This window comes from Cervus canadensis, chromosome 23 (genome assembly GCF_019320065.1).
Source record: "Cervus canadensis isolate Bull #8, Minnesota chromosome 23, ASM1932006v1, whole genome shotgun sequence".
In the NCBI taxonomy this organism is placed as follows: Eukaryota; Metazoa; Chordata; class Mammalia; order Artiodactyla; family Cervidae; genus Cervus; species Cervus canadensis.
Window position 1 is genome coordinate 49894146 of NC_057408.1, and position 21592 is coordinate 49915737.

General features: G+C 39.0%; 2 protein-coding genes across 4 annotated transcripts in view; one reads left to right on the top strand and one right to left on the bottom strand.

Annotated features, from left to right (window-relative positions):
- Positions 1–13230, top strand: part of USP14 (ubiquitin specific peptidase 14) — a 36470-nt gene extending 23240 nt beyond the window's left edge. Inside the window, exons 11-17 of one of the 2 annotated variants that reach the window (XM_043443905.1) lie at positions 2411–2476; positions 2620–2712; positions 3651–3779; positions 8863–8923; positions 9282–9389; positions 10254–10431; positions 10750–13230. In XM_043443905.1, the coding sequence (XP_043299840.1) occupies positions 2411–2476; positions 2620–2712; positions 3651–3779; positions 8863–8923; positions 9282–9389; positions 10254–10405 (609 nt within the window). In that variant the 3' untranslated portion in view covers positions 10406–10431; positions 10750–13230. Of the gene's footprint in view, positions 1–2410; positions 2477–2619; positions 2713–3650; positions 3780–8862; positions 8924–9281; positions 9390–10253 lie in introns of both variants that reach the window. The other variant, XM_043443904.1, reaches the window with a different exon arrangement.
- Positions 13114–21592, bottom strand: part of THOC1 (THO complex 1) — a 39384-nt gene continuing 30905 nt past the window's right edge. Inside the window, exons 12-21 of one of the 2 annotated variants that reach the window (XM_043443903.1) lie at positions 20411–20511; positions 18996–19062; positions 18748–18798; positions 18591–18661; positions 18155–18250; positions 17511–17576; positions 15970–16053; positions 14805–14952; positions 14054–14078; positions 13114–13522 (exon numbers count right to left, since the gene is read on the bottom strand). In XM_043443903.1, coding sequence (XP_043299838.1) covers positions 13227–13522; positions 14054–14078; positions 14805–14952; positions 15970–16053; positions 17511–17576; positions 18155–18250; positions 18591–18661; positions 18748–18798; positions 18996–19062; positions 20411–20511 — 1005 coding nt within the window. In that variant the 3' untranslated portion in view covers positions 13114–13226. Of the gene's footprint in view, positions 13523–14002; positions 14079–14804; positions 14953–15969; positions 16054–17510; positions 17577–18154; positions 18251–18590; positions 18662–18747; positions 18799–18995; positions 19063–20410; positions 20512–21592 lie in introns of both variants that reach the window. The other variant, XM_043443902.1, reaches the window with a different exon arrangement.

A 21592-nucleotide genomic window follows, 5' to 3' on the forward strand; every position in this document is an offset into this window, starting at 1 on the left:
TGTAACCCCAACATCAATACTCGTTCTTTCATGGTCACCTGTAGACATACGCAAGGTGGCAAAAATTCTGAGATGTCTCACTCACACTGTCGTCACCTGAGGTCCCCACAGGTGACCCTCTGCCGCCTTGTTTGAGTGGAAACTAGTATGCTTCTTGCAGTGATTTCAGTGCCACATTTCCTGAATTTTTGTGCTTTTTGTAGGCGATCTTGCTGTGGATAGTGGCCTTCTGGCATGCTGCTGAAGTGCTGTCTGGTGTTCTAAGCGCAGGAAGGTGGTGATGTGCCTTAAGGAGCAAATAACGTTGGTTAGAGCAGCTTCATTCAGGGTTGAGTTACAGTGTACTTGGCTGTGAGTTCAGTGTTATTGCGTCAACAGTGTGTGTTAAGGTGTCATTACACAGCAGAAAGACTCATAAAACAAGGTTGTATATTGATGGGTTGACAAAAATGTTATGACCAGAGGCTCGAAGGAGGCCTCTGGGGGCATTGCAGTGAGGATATATTAACACTGGCGAGATAGACACTGGGATTGGCCCGTGCAGATGAGGGCCTGTAGACATTCTGCTATTGCACTAGGATTGCAGTCGAGGCCCTAGAATTTAAGCGCTTTTTGTAGGCTTTTTTACTGGTTTGTGGCAAAGACAGATCTAAAACTTGCCTCTCTCACGATTCAGTTAGTTCTGTCTCCCCACTGCCATACTAAAGACCCTCTCTAGTGGGCACATTGATAAAGTAGAACAATTTTGCTTGCTTGTCATTTATTTGACAGTTTGGGGGAATATGTACATCTCTCTCAATTTTTTTTTTAACTTTGGCTGCACCGTGTGGCTTATGGGATCTTAGTTCTCCCACTAGGAATTGAACCCATGCCCGCTCGACAATGAAAGCTCAGAGTCCTAACCACTGGACCACCAGGGAATTCCTCAGTATTCCTAAATATGTACATCTTTTGAAGGATAGGCAGTGAATTGGGGCAAGTTTCATGGCATCAAAATGTTAATTGGAGTGTGTGGGATAGAATGTTTTGACAAGGACTTTCCAGGATATTTTCTTAATAATTTTATAAAATTCAATGAAAGCTAAGTATACCTGGAACATCTTGATGATGATGAATTGATGATAGTAATACATAGTTAACCTGATCAGTAAGCTCTAGTACATGGGGATGCAAAGAGTTGGACATAAAAAAAAAAAAAGAGTTGGACATAACTGAGCACATGTTAAAAATTTTAAAAAGTACCAGATATGCTTTCATGTTTTCATGAGATGTTAACATTAATTGTCTTGGTATTTTTAGATGCTTTGTCATCATTGGTTTTATCCTTGAGTAATTTTGCTCCACATTTCTTTATCTCTTCATTGCTGAGTAAACTTGGTTAAATGTTAAAAACCTACTCCGTAGTGATTCCTTTTGTAATGTGGTTAGTAATTTTTAAAAATCAAACCTGGAACAATTTTTATGCAAGTATAAGATGATTATTGCTGCTCTTGCTGCTTAGTCACTCAGTTGTGTCTGACTCTTTGCAACCATATGGACTGTAGCCTGCGAGGCTTCTCTGTCCATGGGATTTTCCAGGCAGGCCTATGGCGGGGGGTTGCCAGCTCCTGCTCCGGGGGATCTTCCCGACCCAGGGGTCAAACGTGAGTCTCTGGCGTCTCTGCATTGGCAGGCAGATTCTTTACCACTGCCGCCGCCTGGGAAGCCCCCAGCATGCTTACTAAACAGAGACTATGTACCAAATAGTTCTCCAGGCTTTCTTCATGTGTTAACTCATGTAATTCTGACACCAGCACTGCGACGAGGTGCTGTCACTGCCATTACAGGTGATGCCCAGAACTGCGTTTTCAGGGTCACACAGGCAGTAAGGACGGAAAGGCAGACACTGGTTAGAGGATGCAATGGCTGAAGGCTTCCCACATCTATTAGATTAACAGGTTTTCTGTGTTGTGACTTTTCTCAAATTTAACAGTAATTGATTGGTTCTGGAAGGCTTAGCTACATAAAACATAAAGAACAAGAGTTATTTACATTCTCTTCCTTTTTGCTCTAATAAGAATATTTTGATGATCCGTAAGTAGAGGAATACCATGAAAGGTTTTCTTATGTTGTATAAAACACAGTATAAACTCTCAGAATCTGAGCATTTGGGTCATAAATTAAAAGATCAAATGATTTACATTCTGAAGAGTTCATGCAAGTAAAGACAGATTATTTTGATGCCTGTTAAGAACTAAACCATATCTAAAAGCCTTCTCACTTTGTCGTCATTCAGAGTATTTCTCAGGGGTGTAAATCTGTTGACATACTGTATGTTATCTATTAAATAGTCCTAATTTTTAAAAGAATTAAAGGTATAATTCTATATTACAGAAGACATTTTTTAAATGTTTGGTCTGTTCTTTTCTAGCGACTTCAGGAAGAAATCACCAAACAGTCTCCAACATTGCAAAGAAATGCTTTGTACATCAAATCGGTAAGTTTTGGAATCCAGTTCCATTGACTCGAAAGGTTGTCGGTTAATTAATGTTACCCAGACTTTGTTTTTACCAAACCGAGGAATTAGAAACTTGGTGGCGTTTGCATGTTACAGAATTTCTTTCCATTTTCTTTCCTAAGTCCAAGATCAGCCGGTTACCTGCTTACTTAACTATTCAGATGGTTCGATTTTTTTACAAAGAGAAGGAATCTGTGAATGCTAAAGTTCTTAAGGTTAGTAATGAATTTCCTGTAATAATTATAATTTTTTGAAGGTAGTTCCTTATTTACAATAGATTTCTTTATTCTTTTAGAACTCACTTCAAAATACTGTAAATAGAGAATTATTAACATTAGACAAGTGGTTATTAATCAAGAATATATATTGGAATTGTCTGTTTTCCCTTTTCTTTTAACATACGCATGCCTGCCCTTCAGCCCTATCCAAGCATCTGATTAAGTGGGGCCTCGGGTCTTATATTTTTCAAGAGTCCCAGGTAATTCTGATGGATGCCCTCCTTTCCCCAGTAGTACCACTAGACCAGATCCTCAGTTGCAGAGATACCGGTCCAGTAGGTTTGGGGATGGGAGTGGGCTAAGCGGCAATATAACACACTGTATTCTATGCGATTCCTTTCTTCCAGGTGAAAGGAAAGTGTTAAATTACTGGTGACCAAACAATGATCATTTGAAGTCAGAGCCAGCCTTAGGACTTGTCCGTTTCAGTGAACTGTAGCTCTGCAGTGTACCCATAGAGTCTCTGATCCTTTGGGAAGGGGTATATAATTCTAATGTCTTGAGCTGAATTTCATTAATACATTTTCAGATATACTTAGGGTTGTACAAGCAGGTTAAATGTAGTTGAAGTAATCTGGTTGTTTAGTATTTCTGAAATGCTTCATTTGTTGTTTAATATTTTGGTAGCTCCTCTGTACTCTGTTTGATGGGTTAAAATGTTTACGGAAAAGTTGAAAAGAATTTTTGTCTTAAAATTAGGGCCAGATTGAAAATAAGCACTATATTTTCAACTGCATGGGTCTCCACATGAATTTTGCAGGTCTTATTTTCAGCTTTATTTAAATATGAAAATAGTAATGTAAAAGTGTGATAAATATTTTAAGTAACTATCTTTTTAATTCTGTTTGCACTTTTTATTTTTGGCTTGTAAATAGGATGTGAAATTTCCTCTTATGTTGGATGTGTATGAACTATGTACACCAGAACTTCAAGAGAAAATGGTTTCTTTTCGATCAAAATTCAAGGATCTAGAGGATAAAAAAGTAAATCAGCAGCCAAAGACAGTAGGTTCTTATTGTTCATTTTCTAACCGTAACATGTTTATCTTCACTCTGTGTTCAGTATTCACTTTATATTGTTCATCTGTTAGTAATAATGGGTGACTCTATATTTGGCATATATACAAATCCTACATGTATTGGTGAAGCCCTTAAAATTTTAGATATATTTTAGCATAAGGAAAAGGACTCTAGCTATGCTGAATGGGTCCTTTATGATAGAATGAACATATTTCCTTCTCCCCTAAAATCTGCAGCTTATATTCTTTTAAAATTTATTTCCTCAAAGCACTTCGCACAACATCTTGCCTTATAAAATTTAGTGTATTATTTTCCTTGTAAGACATGACGTTATCTCCATTTCTTAAAATGGATTGGTGTTACAGAATATTGCTTCATGCCCACTGTGACAACTAAAGTTATATCTTTTAATAAGTGCCTGTAACTCTTAAAAAATTATAACCTTAGCAACTTTATATTTAATAAGTTGTATATTTTAAATTCAGAGAAGGCACAGTTGAATTACATGTTTTCTTGAAAAGGGAAAAGATATTTTCTGGTAACTAGGAATATTTCCAGTGTGATATTACATACCAAATTTTAGAATTAGATTCCTCTGCAGGTTTTGTGTGTGTATTAAAAGCAATTTTTAAAATGAAACTTGAGATAATTGTAGAATCACATGCCGTTGTAAGAAATAATAGAGTTTCTCGTTTCTCCTAGTGGTAACAGCTTGCAAAACTATAATATAATGTCACAACCAGGATATTGACATTGATATGGTCTAGATGCAGGACATATTTATCATCACAAAGATCCTTCTTGCTGCCCCTTTGTAGCCAAGTCCACTTTCCCGCTACCCCCTTCATTCTTATCAGCAATGTCTTGCCAGTCTATTTTCTTTGAATTCTTGCCAGAATTTGGTAGTGTCACTATTATTTTAGCCATTTGTGTAGGTTTGCAGTGATACTTGATGTGGCCTAAAGGCTAATGATGTTGGGCACGTCTTCGTGTGTTTCTTTGCCATCTATGTGCCCTCTTTGATGAAATATCTCTTCATATTTTGTGTGTGTGTGTGTGTTAGTTGCTCAGTTGTGTCCAACTCTTTGTGACCCCATGAACTGTAGCCCACCAGACTCCTCTGTCCATGGAATTCTCCAGGCAGGAATACTGGAGTGGGTTGCCTTCTCCAGGGAATCTTCCTAACCCAGGGATTGAACCCAGTGTCTCCTGAATTGCAGGCAGATTCTTTACAATCTGAGCCACCAGGAAAGCCCCTTGTTTTTCTACCCATTTGCCATTTGGTCTTTTACTCTTGAATTTTGGGAGTTTTTATATTCTAATACTAATCCTGTGTCAGATACATGGTTTCTAAACATTTTCTCCCAGCCTGTAGCCTCGTCTTTTCATCCTATTAACAGGGTCTTTTGAAGAGGAAAATTTTTTAAATTTTGTTATAATTTAATCTGTTTTTTTCTTCAGTTACTCTTGCTTTTAGTGTTATATCTAAGAAACCTAGCCACAGGCCACAGGCCACAGGCCATGAAAGTTTATGCATATGTTTTCTTCTAAGGTTTTTATAGTTCCTCCGGTTAGGCTTTTTTGATTCATTCTGGGTTAATTTTTGTATGTGAGATGAGGTACAGGTCCAAATCCTATTGCATGTGAATGTTCAGTTGTCCCAGCACTTCTTGTTGAAAGGACTATTCTCTTCCCATTGAATGGTCTTTGCACCATTGTAGTGAATCAGTTGACTCTAGATGTGAGTGTATTTCTGGACCCTCAGTTTTTTTCTGTTGGTATACTGTCTGTCCTTAGGCCAATACTGCAGTCTTTTTTTTTTAATGATTTTATTTATTTTTGACTGTGCTGAGTGTTGCTCCCTGGACTTTTCTTTAGTTGTGTCAGGTGGGAGCTACTCTCCAGTTGTGGTGCACAGGCTTCTCATTGCAGTGGCGTCTTTCGTTGCAGAGCACATGGGCTCAGTAGTTACATTGAATGGACCTAGTTGCTGAGCGTCATGTGGGATCTTCCCAGACCAGAGATCGAACCCAGGTGCCCTGCACTGCCAGGCGAATTCTTTACCACTGAGCCACCAGGGAAGCCCAGGACTAGAGTCTTGATTACTGTGGTTTTGTAGTAAGGATTATAGCAAAGTACAAAACTTCCAACTTTGTTCTTCAAGATTGTTCTGACTTTTCTGAGTCCTTTTTATTTCCATATTTATTTTAGGATGAGCTTGTCCATTTCTTCAAAAACAACTGGAATTTTGATGGAGATTGCATTGAATCTGTAGATCGATTTGGGGAGTATTTCCATTTTAATAGTATTAAGCTTTAGAATCCATGAATTTACTGTCTTTTGATTTATGTAAGTCATTAAGTTTTTCAACAGTCTAATAATTTTCAGTGTACATTTCTTGTACTTTAAATTTATTTGTAGCTATTTTATTATTTTTGATGTCTTTAAATGGCATACTTTTTCCAATTTCATTTTTGCATTCATTACAATTGATTTTTTAATATATTGATCTTTATCCTCTACTTTGTTGAAGCAGTTTATTAGCTTTTTTTTTTCCTCTTATTTTTTTGAGAGATTGTGTATAGAATTGATGTCTCTTAAACATTTGGTAGAATTGTCTTGGTCTGATAATCTTATTAGCCTGGAGAGTTCTTTTTCAGGAGTTTTTTTTTTTAATTTAAAAAATTTAATTGTAAAACTTTAGTTATGGGCTATAGAAATAATTTATATCATATTTGGTTTGTGGAATTGTTCCATGTCATCAAGCTTGTCAATTTTACATTTTTTTTCCCTGTTATTCAGGTGTTTGCACAGTGTGTAGTGGTATCCTCTTACATTCCTGATATTGGTAGTTTGTGTCTTTTTTTTCTTGTCAGTGGTGCTAGAGGATTGTCATTTTTTTTGTTCTTAAAGAACTAGCATGTTTCATTTTTTTTTTCTTCTGTTTTTCTGCATCTAATTTGATTGATTTCCACTTTTATTATTTCCTTTCTTCTGCTTGTTTTGGCTTTATTTTCCTCCTCTTTTTCTAGGTCCTTAAGTTGTGGGAACTTGGGTTTTTTATTTCAGACTTCCTGTTTTCAAATATTAGTGGTGTAAATTTCCCTCCTGGCAGTGCTTTCAAATTGTGTTCTGCAAATTGTTGTATTGCATTTCTGTTTTCATTATGTTTCTTGTATTTTTAATAAATTTCCCTTGAGACTTCCCTTTGACCTTGGGTCATTTAGAAGTGTCTTGTTTAGTTTACATGTGTTTGGAAAATTTCCTGTCACCTTTTTGTTCCTGACTCTGGTTTGAGTCCATTGTGAGAAAACACATGTGGGTGATTTAAGTTCCTTTAAATTCGTTGGGCTTTGCTTTGTGGCTCGGGATGTGATCTGTCTTGGTATCTATTCTCTGGGCGCTTGAAAAGAACATGTATTTTACTGTTGTTGAGGCAAGTATTTTGTGATGTTGATTAGATCCAGTTGGTTGATGGTGGTGTTGGCTTTTCCTGTAACCTTGTTGTTTTTGTCTAGTTGTTCCATCAGTTGTTGAGACAGGAGTGGTGAAGTCTTCAAGTAAAACTGTGGATTTGTATGTTTCACCATTCAGTTCTGTTAGCTTTGGCTTTTCATGTTTTGTAACTCTGTTATTTGGTGTGTACACACAGGATGGCTGTTCTTGGTGGAATGATTCTTTGATTATGTAGTGTGTCCCTCTCTGTTCGTGGTAATTCTCTTTGTTCTCCAGTCTACTTTGTTTGATGTTAATTTTTCCATTTCTCCTTTCTGTTAGTATTTGCATGATACATCTTTTTCCATTCTTTTACTTTAAATTTGCCCATATTATATTTGAAGGTAGTTTCTTATAGATAGCATATAGTTGGGTCATATTTTTAGTCCTCTCTGTTAATGTTTAGGCTATTTACATGTAACATAATTATTGATATACTAATGATTAAATCTCTTCTATATTTTGCTGTTTTTTGTTTCTCTTTTTTCCGTACTGGTTGGTTATGTGAACATTTTTTAGAATTCTAATTTGGTTTACATATGTTTTTCTAATGTATTTCCTTGTGTAGCTTTTTTTGTAGTTGCTCTAGGTGTTATAATTATATAGAGGAGTGGTTGACCTAATTGCCTTTTTGTTGTAAGATGCTTTGGCTTCTTGTCATTTTAGCTGTCACTTAAACTGCTGGCATTGTCTTCATTATCATTATAGTTTTTAAGAACTTTGTGTCCATATGCCTAAATAAATTGTTTGAATTTGTATTACACACAGGAATGGGTTGAGGCAAGGGAGTTCCCACCAAAGATTCTTGTCTAAAGTTGTGAATCTTTTTAATTTAAATTTAATTTAATCATAAATACTTGCTGAATTAAATATTTAAGTTCATTTGAACTGAAGTGGCAGGTGGCCATGGCTTAGTAGAGTTAATATAAGTTGCTGTAATTCTGTTTTTGTGAGGCAGCTTTTTATCCTCACCTACATGGTTTGATATTGTGGGGGAAACGGCAGAATTGACTTTTTTTTCTACCCTGGAACAGTGTTTATCTGTACTCTGTATTCACTGGTGTGCTCTACGTTTAGTGGTTTGAAGTTGGTCCTGTAATCAGGATCTGCTGCTATACCTCTGAGATTGTATGTTACTAAACAGTAGGACTTTGGGACTCAGAGTTTTATGTTAATAATTGTTGTTGCTGTCGTGTCCACCTCTCTGCAACCCCATGGACTGCAGCGTGCCAGGCTTCCCTGTCCTTCACCATCTCCCAGAGCTTGTTCAAACCCGTCCATTGAGTCTGTGATGCAGTGCAAATACCTCGTCCTCTGTCGTCCCCTTCTCCTCCTTTAGTCTTTCCCACCATCAGTGTCTTTTCTAATGGGTTGGCTCTTCAGATCAGGTGGCCAAAATATTGTTAACTGTAGTTCTGTCATTTTAAGCACTGTGCAAGGGAGATCATATTTTTCCTTTGTTTTGCCTTGGTGATTTGTATTATAATAAATATTTGTGGAGACATATACTCATAAGAGAATATAAATTTTATTTCCAGTACCATGAAATTAAAAAAAATTTTTTTCCCCTCAGGGTGACAAAAACAGTAGTCCTCAAAAAGAAGTTAAGTATGAACCCTTTTCTTTTGCTGATGGTAAGTGAAATCTTCATTTCAACTGAGTTTTACTGTGTGTAGGCTTTTTTAAAAAAAATTATACTATCTTTCCACATAATCTGTTCTTTCAGATACCAAGCTTAAAAAAAGTTGTTTCTTAAAGTATTAATTTACCTTAGTATGAGATAGTAAAAAAATCACTTTTCAGTGAATATATGTTCTATAAATGATAGCATACTTATCTTTCATGAAGCTTTAAGTGGACCATAATCTTAACTGGATTTTAATAATAGGGTAGTATTCTGTAGGATAAACTTAAGTTGTTCTTCCTTGTTACTTAACTTGAGAAAGCACATATGTTTATATCTAATATTACTGGATTTATGTCTTTCTTTAGACATTGGCTCCAATAATTGCGGATACTATGATTTACAAGCAGTGCTAACGCATCAGGGAAGGTCTAGCTCTTCAGGCCATTATGTCTCATGGGTGAAAAGGAAACAAGGTAAAGATTGGTGTTTTTTTTTTCAACTGTTGCATACTGTTTTGACAAGTTTAAATTTTTTAGCACATTTATTCTGAAAACTTTTTGATCTCAGAACCTTTTACATTCTTAAAATTATTGAGGATGCCGAAGAACTTTTGTTTGAGAATTGTATCTCTTTAATATTTACTAAAATAGAAGACTGAGAAATTCATTTTAGACTGACATTAATGAAGTCATTACATATTAACATAAATAATTTTTTACAGATTGTTTAAAAAATACATTATTTTTCACTGCGCTGGGTCTTTGTTGCTGTTCAGGCGGGCTTCTCATTATGGTGGCTTCAAACAAGCTGTAGAGCGCATGGGCATTGTTGTCCCACAGCACGTGGGATCTTCCCTAACTAGGGATCAAACCCATGTCCCCTGCATTGGCAGGCAGATTCTTAACCACTGGACCACCAGGGAAGTCCAAATAACATTTTAAAAATAACAGTCTTTTCCAAAACAGAAAAATATTTAATGACGTCGATTTACATTTTTCTAAGTTAGGCTGAATAGGAGACAGCTGGATTCTCCTGCTTCTGCATTCTGTCTTCTACTGCTTTACACTGTGTAACCTCTGGAGAATTCCAAAGCAGTCTTCAGAGAGTGGTGGGGGTGGGGAGGCAGATGCTTTAGAAGTGTTATGAAAGTAATTGTAACCTTCATGGAAACCCCGAAAAGATCTTGAACGTGAGTAGTCTCTGGACCACACTTTGAGAACTGTTGGTATGGCAGATGGAATACTACTGTGCCTAAAACTACCCAGTACCTTTTTTGCAATGGAACTCTGAAAAAATCGTCAATGAGATAAATTTTGTGTTTCTGTCTCGCACTTTAGATGAGTGGATCAAGTTCGATGACGATAAGGTCAGCATCGTGACGCCAGAGGACATCCTACGACTCTCTGGCGGTGGCGACTGGCACATAGCTTATGTTCTCCTCTACGGGCCTCGCAGAGTGGAGATCATGGAAGAGGAAAGAGAACAGTAATCTTCATTTTAGCTATTTATGCTTAGGTGTGAAATAAATGTTATTTGTTGATCATTTCTATAACCCAGAGCTTTGGAGGAAGATGTTTAGGTGGTTTTACGTGTCTCCCCTCATGTGGAACAAGAGAGGGCAGAAGCAGACCACTCTGTGTTACCGACCTAAGAAATTACAGAAAAGAGAACAGAAAAGAAAAATTGCCTTTGGACTGTGCTGCCCTGTGTAAAGGTGGCAGGAAGAATTTTTTAAAAAGCTTATTGCTTGGATTGATTTTTAAAAATTATGAGTTGAAATGCCTTTCAACCATTATTACCTTCTGTGATAATTTTTCTCCCTGTCTTTTTCAGCCCAAGATTCAGCAATCAGATGTTTATTGCACACCTGTTACTCTATTATTTGTTGTTCTTGCATGGTTCAAACCACCCGAGATTCAGTAGCTGCCCATCCTTTGCCTTATCTAACACAAATGTTGCCAGGAAGGTGGAAAGGAAGTAAGTTTGATCTCATTGTGTAACTCAGTGCTGCGTCCCCACCCCCATGGAAACATGGGTACAATCAAGTATTTGTCCAGCCTGACTGTTGCTGGCTTTTCATGACTTTAAAATAAATTGTGATCAAATAATAGTACATTTGATTATACATTTGTTACTGTGTCTCTGATGTACTATGGTTTGTACATTGAACTTTGCTATGGTTTTGTAGTAATGAACCTTAAAATGTTGACAAGCTCCAGTTGCTTATTTTTAGAAAATGAGGATATTTAATAAAAAAAAAAAAGAGGGACTAAGAGCTTTTGACCTCAAGTCTTTCGTCTGTTGGAGCTTGGCTGAAGTTCAGATATATTTAATACTATTAGTTTCTGCAGATGGTTAATTATGCTCTTAAGCATCTATTTGAAAATACTACCTTCTTCACCTGCTAGCCTAATACTGTTTAAAGAGAAACACAAAGTTGTAAAAGTAATGAAGTTCTTTGGATAATGAATGCAACCATGTTTATCACATCTGTTCCTTGGCTCAGTTGGGTGTTTGTTTCTACTCTGTCAACTCCCAACTTCTTCATGTGTATCTCAAAATTTAATACCAGTGATTTTTAGTAGAAATATCAAGAGTGTGAGATACTGCAATATATAGTAGATTTTACAGTCTCATCAATTCATTTTTGTTTTATTGTGAGTGAAAGGATAGGATATCAGCTGTCTTATTTTCTTTTGAGTTAGATATTTATAATAAAGTTGTAGGGATTATCATGAAATCTTTATCCTTGCTTATGCTGTTTTAAAAGGCTCTACAGAGCACAGCAGTGACAAAAAAAAATGGCCATTTTCCTCTCAAGTTTGAACAATGTAATCTAAGAATACTTAGAGGGTAAAATAAGCGTTTCAGGGACACTTACCTGTAAATAGCTTCTTAAGCTAAGCTCTAATACTGGCAGCCAGTCCTCTTGCCTTGGAGAGCGTGCAGAAGAGGAAAGGGAGGTCGACATTCTTTTATATATTGGTATGATGCTTGTGAATTGTGAACTTTTTTATTCACTGTCTTATTTTCTGAACAACTCTGAGGACAAAAATTTAGCAATTAGGATTCAGATATTATGATTTGGAGGATGCTGTAGCTACTAGGTCAGGTTGGATTAGAAGAAACTATAGGAGCCTTTGTGGGATTAGCATTTTAAATTGTAATCTCTTAACTGTCATTACAAAAAACTTGACTTCATTTTATTTGATCCAAAAAAGCATTATTCCAAAGATTTCTTGAAGTGTAAGAAATTGGACTTCTACTAGTGTCTTTTAAACTGTTAAAGACTATTTTAGAATTCAGCCTTGCGTATAAGATCTTTGAAAAGGAGAATAAGGGAAAAAAACGGGATTCCTGAGCGTGCCTTACAGACTGTGCCCCCTGCCCCGAGGCCCTTTTGATACCAGAGCTGTGCTGGAGCACTGGGGGACTGGCAGCAGGCGCTCAGACCTCCCTCAGCATTGAAGACAGTGACGACCTAGCCTTTGAGCCCTGAAGGGTGCGCTGATGTGGGAACGGGGGGCAGACGGTCCGGTCCGGCTGTCACTGCAGGCTGTGCGGAGGTGCTGTCACACACATCTCATTGGAACTTCGCAGCAACCCCTGAGGCATGTAGCCCTGTTTTAAGTGACCTGAGACATAAGTTCTGTAAGGCTAAGAGAATTAGGTTTTATACTTCATCCCATTTCTTTCAAGGTTGGGGGTTGGCACATCTTTCTGTACTGGGCCAGATATTTTCATACGTTTTAAGCTTTGTAGGCCATAAGTCTTTGTTGCAACTGTGTACCTTTGTAGCGTGAAAGGAGCCCAGAGGTAGGCAGCACTTAAATAAGGATAGGTGTGGCTGTGCCGTAAACACCTTACTTATAGAAAGAGGTGGCAAATAGAAAGAGGTAGCAGATGGACCACTGTTTGCTGATCCTCTGCTTTAAAGCATATATGGCACTAGAGCAGTCATGCAGCTTCAGAAAGTATTACTGTGGGATTCTCGGCAAGTTAAATTCTGTAACTTCAGGGCATGCAGGAAACACCATGCCCTTGAACATTGCTAACTGACTTACACATATATAATTAACAAAAATACTATGTGACCTTGAGGTCACTTTATTCTGCCCATTTCCCCAACTTCTCCCCCTAAACCCTGAGGTCAAGAGCCAACATATATTCTGTTGTTCGTGGAGCACCAGCCAACTGTACAACTGTTATAAAAATGTTTATTGTTTACCAAAACCAGTGGACCTCTTATCAAATGCTGCTTGGTAACAAAACCTTATCACAGTTTTAATAATAATAATAAAAGAACGAAGCTAACTGTTTGTCTCATTGTCATTAGTTAGACTTTCTGCAAGGTCACTTAGCCCAGACTTGTTGAGCGCGTTGATCAGGTTCTCGGGCGTCGCGTGTGCCCCCTCCTGGTCTTGCCAGGCCACGAGCAGCTGCCTGGCTCTCATCTTCATGTCTTCGCTGTCACACTCGATCTGTCTAATTTCTGAGTCCTTCATTTCCAAGTAAGGAGCCAGGACCTTCCACTGTTCACCCAGTTTGTTAGCAAACACCTCTATCTGGTCCCCTGTTACAGGTTTGTCCCGCCGAACATCAGGACCTAGAAGACACAGGGAAGGTAAATTAGAACAGAGTACGAGGACGTGTGGGAGTCAAAGTCCATAATGGAACACGGGCCACTGAGACGCCAGTAAGTTTTATTTTAAAAGTAAAACAGTCCCTTTTCATGTTTCCCCTGGTTGAATTCTTATGATCATTAGGAATGTAAAACTAAAGCTGTTGCCTGTGTTACAATCATGAAGGCTTTCCCTGAAACCAGTGGCCCCCAATCTAAGCCCCGAGAATTAAGAGGTATGAGGTGCATTCAATGTAAGTGCTCTCCTTCCCAACACTTCCCAATATTATTGTATAAAATGCACTACTGGAAAAGTTATCAAGCAATGCTTTAGATTCCTCACTATAAGAAACAGAGCTGAGATAAACAGTAGAAGTTGAGAAGTAGATCAAATAACGTACCTCTCAACAAAGAACCCCAATCTTTTCCAATTTTGTAAAATAGCCAAGAAAATTCAATTCTTACTTTCATTTTCCTTCAGTAAAGCATCATTATCTTCCTCATCTTCATCCTCACCTGTTTTTATTTCTTCAGAAGGAGGCTACAATGAGTAAAAAGGAATGTCTTAGAGTTCCAACTTCTACAATCAGAGAAGTGGGGATAGTTTTGATCTTAGATAAGAGATTCCAGTTATGGGGCCCAGAACTTTCCTCCCAAGAATATTAAATGTGAACGTCAGGTAAGGATCATAGTGGGACAGTGTTAACCTGGAGAAGGAAGAACGGGGGACAACCAGAGGTTGGAAGGACTCCCTTCACCCCAGCCTGGGAAGAAGGGAGTCAGCAGGAAGCCTGGTGAGATGACCTGCACGCACCCAGCACATACGTGGTAACAACAATCTAGGGCCGACCAGGGGGCCATCCGTGTGCTTAACAACATGCTTTGAGTAACTCTTCGGTTGTATGCACACAGTATAGTTATTACCATACTGTATTAGAAAAGAACAGAGTGGGAAGATAGGCCAAGTTGCCTACCCCGACCCCATGGGCCCTGCCTGTGATAACAGAATGCACTGGCAAACAGGAAGAATAATCAAAGTATAATAACTTTATACAACATGTAAAGGTACTTCAATTTATGTATTGATACTTCCTATAAATGTATACTCAGAGGCATTATTTCCTCATTCTAAAACAACAGGGTTTGTGGATCATACTTTTTCCACATGATTAAAGTGAAATTCAGCTTTTAGCTCAAAGAGCAACAGCAGTTTTACAAAAGAAGAGAACGCCAACTGAAGGATAAAACACTCATCACTCCTACTTACTGGTAATTCCTTGGCTAGCTTTATTACCATGTTTTCGAGATATTCTGGCAAACTTTTAAACTGCTGGTTGGTTGGCTGGAAGAAGTGAGGGCTTCTGCGTGCTAACAGTCTTAGGGCTCTCCAACCATAATTTGAGTTGTTCACAGCCCTATAAAAAGAGATATCAATCTTGTGATTTACATAGTTACTTATAATTTTTGTATTCCCTTCTAGTTAATGTACTTAGTTCACCAGATGAAACTCTACGCTCAGATCAGTAGCTGAAGGCACCATTCTTCTCACTCTGACCGTAGCCCTAAAGAATGCATGCAGTTCACTTACAAATAGAAACCGGCAGAGTCCGAAGGGGCAGGTTCATATGCAGCAAACACACTTTAAAAGTGTACAGACACTTAAAGGTCAACTAGTACACATCCAGGACTGGCCAGGAGCTGTGTGTGCCGGACAGAAGTCCTCTGCCTCACCCTTAGAGAGAGACTCAGGCTCACTGCTCACTGCGTTTCTATCCACCCTGGCAGTGCCACCTGCAGGGGTGAGTTTCAGAATATTTTATAAACCCAACAGATGTCGTCATGTAACTTAATATCTGCTTTTTAAGTTTCATTTGCTCAGTATCAACCTTGGTGAATAAAAAATGACTCCAAAACTGAAAAGGACACAGCAGTAGCCTAGACTATAAACACTGACGCCAAGAACAGGATCTGCCAGATGTTCCCGTGGCAGGAACAGGTGGTGCACAGTACGGCAAGAAAAACCTCCGAGACTAGAGACCCTGTTCCAGAAATAGGTGGGCCACAGCGAACCCAGAGCACAGATCTGTTCCGTTTAAAATTTTCTGCAAGTGATCTGGAGGCCCCCATGAGGTCTTAAGAGTAGCTCATTATCAGTGGCCGTTGGACATACCGTGAACTGAAGGGGAACAGAGAAAAGAGGTGACAGATGGGTTCTAAGGGGATCTTTCCACTTGTGACACAAAGCATCGTTCTAAGTTGCTTGTTTGTCAAAACGGGAATGGTCGTTGCAATCAGGACATGGAGTAACGTGAAGCTGGCAGATAACCTCACCTAAGAAAAGTACTGCTCGTATCAGTGGTCTCCCTTAGTGTTCTGGTATATACTGCAGTGCTTAAGATAGAGGAAATCAGCTCATGAGAAACATTACTTACTTGTATTCACTTTCAACCATGTTTTCAGGGTCAGCCTGTTCAATGGCTTCTTCAAAGAATTCCTCCAAAGTTGGCATGTATTCCCTGGGTGTTAAAATAACTAGTGAAGATCATGTGTGTGCTTAATACTCATAAAATGGAGGCAATAAAGATTCTAGTATTAACCTCACTGATTTACAGTTAGATTACTTAGGAACTCAGATATTTTAAGGTGGTGATGCAAAACTAAACTTCTCAAAGGGGACAGTGGAGGGCAGTGTGGTAACCCCCCCCCCCTCCATTATATACAGTCTAGTCTGGAAGGGAACACACACAGCACTGTATACCGTCATGTGTGACAGAGAGCAGCCAGGGGGTTAAGAGCATTAAAATCTGACCAGCAGGCAGGAGGTTTTCACATCCACGGATAATTTTTTTTAAAACCAGAACCAAACTGAAATGATAACCAGACAATATGATTTAACACTGAGCTTAGTTTAGATTGTTACCATGGTAGCATGATTGGTTTTTAACTGCATCTTTCTTGAATTTGTATTTAGAAATAAAATTTGATACACTCAAGTAAGACCCAAGAATTTGATCAGATGACTATGACTAAAAGATGGGTCTCTCCAAAGAGATTAAATTTTGCCATATTGAAATGACAAGTGACTGTTTTCTTTTTTAAAAAAGACATCAAATCTTTATACAATTTTTAAAGATTATTTTCCATTTACAGTTACTACTAAATATTAGCATATTCTCTGCGTTGTACAAAATGGCTATAATTTCTTGTTGCTAGGAGATTTACTTGTTTTTTCAAATCTGCCTGGTCCTTTTTGAGACTGTCATCTCCCTTTTAGTTGCTTATTCTACCTATTGATTCTTAGTCATGGTAAATTGTTTTAGGTTTGGATGGTGAGCTTATCTTTAGACTTATCTGGGAGATGTGATTCCCCCTTCCCCTAGGAAAAGCTTTCTGCCATCAGCCTGGGAGTCTTTAGTGTAAGTTTCAACTCTGAGGCCACATAACAGCAGATACGGTTGTAATTCCTCAGGGAATACCTTTTTCTTTTTGCCCACATCTCAGCGGGGAGTGGATACGCTCCTTGCTTCAGTGCCAGTGAGCCAGGCCCTCTTCCTTCCGCCCTGCGCTTTTCTTACAGAGTGTGTTGAGGGCCTCAGCTTTACCCAGGGGCACTCAGTGACCATCTGCAGGCCTGAAGCCTTCCCTTCTGTCCCCTGTTGCTGTAAAACCCTCTGTTGCTGTAGAACCCGCTTTTGGTTCCCAAAGCGGGACTCAACCTGCCCTGCTCCCCAGCTACAAGTAACCAAGCTGCAGTTCTTACTCTGGTTTTTCATTCTCCCTTCTTTGGTGAATCCTTCTTTCTTATGATTTCTACACCTCTAGGTGTTTTATGGAAAGCTATATTCTGCTGAGCCGAAGTCAATGACGATAAATTTTAAAATTTCTTTCGAGCTCTGCTTATAGCTGACAAAAAATTCTATGCTAGTTAACATTTGAGAAAAGCAACACTTCATATGAAACGTTTTAAACTTGCCTTGTCTCTGATTTACAGGCTTCCATGTTGTCAGGACAGAGATTCCAAAGCCTTGTTAACTCATCACTACAAAACACACAAAAATAAATACGTTGTTTATTTTATTTTATTTTTTTTAAATATGTTGTTTATAGACACCATTCTCTTATACATTAAAGCTATAGAGTAAATAGTGAATTTTGGGATGGTGATGAGTTTTGATCATTACATTTTGTATTTAGCAAATTTTCTATTTGAGCATATATTTTATTAAGTAATAATAACCATTAATCTCTTTCTAAAGTAATCAAATGCAATGTAAAGCAAAGAATAGTTAACCGGAAGGTAGAAGAAATGAAAGGATTATAGTACCCTGCAACAACCAGAAACAGGCTGCATCAATCTAACAAGTGGATTGTCTGACATGGAAAATATGGCAGAACGTACAGCCGTGGATCTTGGAAGCCGGAGACAAAACAGAGGTTCTGTCTTGTATGAACCGCACAGACTAATCGGGTGTAGTTTGCTTTAGTCATCTATATACATACCAAACACAAGAAACTTGGAAATTCCAACACAAAACCTGGAGAGTTCTTACATTAATATTTTCACAATATAAAAGCTTCTATGATAACGTCCCCCGCTATGGAGGCAGGTTTACCTACTTTCCCATCAGAATTTTCTTGCTGGGCCCTTTCCCCAGGAAGTCTTCCGGCGCTGCTCTTTTCCGCACTGCTCTTGTGGGCTTGGCGTCTGATGTTCTGTGAAAACATGGATTTCAGATGGATGGCAGAGATGGAACAGCGTTAAACATGCAAGAAAATTTAGTTAGTTTTCTTCCTAAAGTACATGGATGCTTCATATTATTACACTCCTCAGAAGACAAAAATGCCACACCAGGGGACAAACTACAAGATGTGGGTACACAGCAAGCATTTTCCCCTCAATAATTAGTAACAGAAGCAGTTTTATTTTTATAGAGTACAGTTTATACTGTTACATGAATACATTTACACATATCTGTATGTCATGTAAAATAATCGTGTCAAGTTATATTCTGAAATGCCTTTCTCATACTGCTTGAGATGAGTATACATTTACCTTTCTTTCACAAAACTTGGGCAGCCTTCATTTTTCCATGAGTTCCAGTTTTCTTCAGTGTTTAATATATGCTGGGGAAAATAAAGTACATTTCCATAATGAAGCCTTTGAGAGTTTACTGGGTGCCAAAAAGACTATGTAAACATAAAACACATACCTCTACCATCTTTGAAAATCTTTCTCCATCAGGGGGGTTTTCAGATAGTAGCTGTGATTAGAAAGAATATACTAAGCTTTCAACAACTTTCTGCATCTTAGGAGTGGTTGTAGGCAGAGAACCAAGAAGTGTTTGTGGTCTTGTACCTGAGCTTAACTTTATCCTTATTTTCCTATTTGGGGCTGAAACAAAGAAAATTCTAAATTTTCATTTTGTTCAATCATGGGTTTGTTGCGTGATGAACTTACTTGATAAACTGATTTTGTAGTATCTTCAATCCAGAGTGATTGCTCATCAGTTAAAACATAGTTTGAACTAGGAAACAAAGCAATAAAAGCATGCTTGAGTTACAAGAATGTTTATTCAACTTTAAGATTTATCTACTGTCTGAAACATAAAGCATGTAACAGAAGTGAACTGTAAACAGTGTCAAAAATTACCAAAATGAGAACAATCACAATGAAATTGTAAGAGAAAAGTCTTGTATTTAATTCTTTAGAAAGATGGCTGAAATTGAAGCCATTAAAGTATATAATGGGGAATAAAATATTCACTGAATCAATCTGATTAACTATGAACAGAGCAATGACTGTTCTCTAGAATAAGTTCAATATGGCATAAAAGCCTCAGAGAAAATATTAACATACTCCTCCTCCAAGATGCAGTCAAATAACTCATACTGTGTTCCTTTAAAATGCGTTCTAAATGTAATAAATGAAATCCCCAAACCCTAGAGAAGGCTGAAGACAGACCCAAACTGTTAGTAGCTGCCCTCAGTTCAGCTCTCACTGTGTACTGGGTTCTCTGCAGTTTATAGCCATCCAATGAATACTGATAATGCTAGGATCTAAGAACTTCACATACATTATTCATTAAATTTTCAAAACGAGGAGATGTGCATATGTTAAACACACTACAGGGGCTCAAAGCTCAGGTCTGAAGCTTACCTTCAAACCCAGGTCTGCCCCTCGTTTCTACTATGCCATACCACACCTTCACAACAGACAAGGATAATAACACCTTTGAGTGCTCCCTATGTGTTACCTTAAAATTACAGGTCTGAAAGCTGAAGTGTGGCTAGTGAGTGAGGAAAGTAGGATCCAAAACCAGCAGGAAGAAAGCCACGTCTTTACACGACTGACGAAACACTGCCCTACACACTCCCACCCGGGTACGGGGAGCTCTGCCTCAGGGGTGCGTGGGGCAGGCGGGATGGGGCTGCACACAGGAGGTACGAGACAGCGCAGGTCCCGAGCAGCTTCTCTGAAAAGCCAAAGAGACCAGAACTCCTCCGTGCTTCAAAGACTTAATTCTTTTCAGTTGTAATGTCCTAGACAGTCCCACACCTGGAGAAAAACCATCATTGGCTGAGTTAGCAAATGAGGTTGGGACAAGTTCTGAGCGAGGTGAGGAACAGCTCCACCCACAACTGAGAATTCCGGGATGCCTGGCGCTCACCAGGAAAGACACTGACGGCCTTTTCTCTGAAACGAATTCCTTAGTGTCTTGTATCTTACAAAAGCCCTTGGTTATCCGGTTTTCAGGGATGTGAGCCTTACAAATAAAATGAGCCCAGTACATAAGAAAATACATCAAATACATCAGTAAGCAATCTTTCTCTTTGCTGACGTTTATAAGCCATTTATTACCCATGTTAACTCACCTTTTGAATTTGACCTGCCCCTTGAGATACTGAAATAAAATGAGATACTGCAACAAGATGTGTCGACGGAAGTTACTGTCACTCAGCTGTAAATCCATCAGCTACTCAAAAAACAAGCACAACACAGAACAGCACATTAAATTCAAGCTCTGCCCAAAGGGACACGTGACGTGACTACAGAAATGGAAGATTTCAACTCAAAAAACATGCAGAGAACTCACTGTACGTGAGCCCCCACACAAGCCCCAGGAGAGTGCAGCAAAGGCTTCCTTTAGAATTCTTAACCAGTTATGCCATGAGATTTATGTCGGTCATTAACAATGTTCTATCTGTGGTCCTGAGGTCAGAACAAAAGGAGACATATAAAAAAGTAAAGGCAAGAAAGAATGAGATATAAAGAAACAGTGGCCAAAGGAGGGTCCCCATGGATAAACAGTACCAAGAGATGCTGCTCTTTGTTGTCCTAAAAGTGCCTGCAGCAGGGTGGGTGCTCAATAAGAAAGCGAGAAGAATCAGAAGTGAAGAATCACCCGTGAATAAAACGGACTGTTGTATTTTAGAGAAAAGCATCACACCTGTGTTATCACAGGATTTTGAGGAGAAAAGACTTGAAGGTCATTTCTGAGGAAGCTCTTCAACAACACTGCCACCTAGTGGTCGCCCTGTAGGATGACTTCAGCGACGAAGGCATCTCTGATCAGTCCCTAGAGGCTGAGGGAGGGCAAGCTGCGGCTCTCTGTCCGTCGTCTTCTACAGGCGTAACCAGTGAGACACCTGACGGCCCTTGGAACCCGTCTCCAGCTCCAGGTTCCAAGTTCCCTGGGCGATGCTTCCATCTACTAACCGAGCAGCTGGGCTACACCCTCTCCCGGCAAAGCCACTCTGACCTAAAGATGAGAACACTCACTAGCTGGGGCCTGGGGGCAGCTGTGCAGGTCAGTCATGGGAGCAGATGAAGCAGGCATTGCCGGCAGGGGACGGACAGGGCAAGAGAACAGCATCCCGGGTGGCCTGCTCACGCGGCGGCCAACAGTCATTAGCCACATTACTCACCAGACACTTCTCCTTCAGGGCCGGCTCTTGTTCAAGCAAACCCATGTCTTTTCTGATTCTGTTATCATATTAACCACCCCTAACCAGTAAGCTGACTGGCATGCTCCCAGCCTTCCCTTCCTCCAGGCC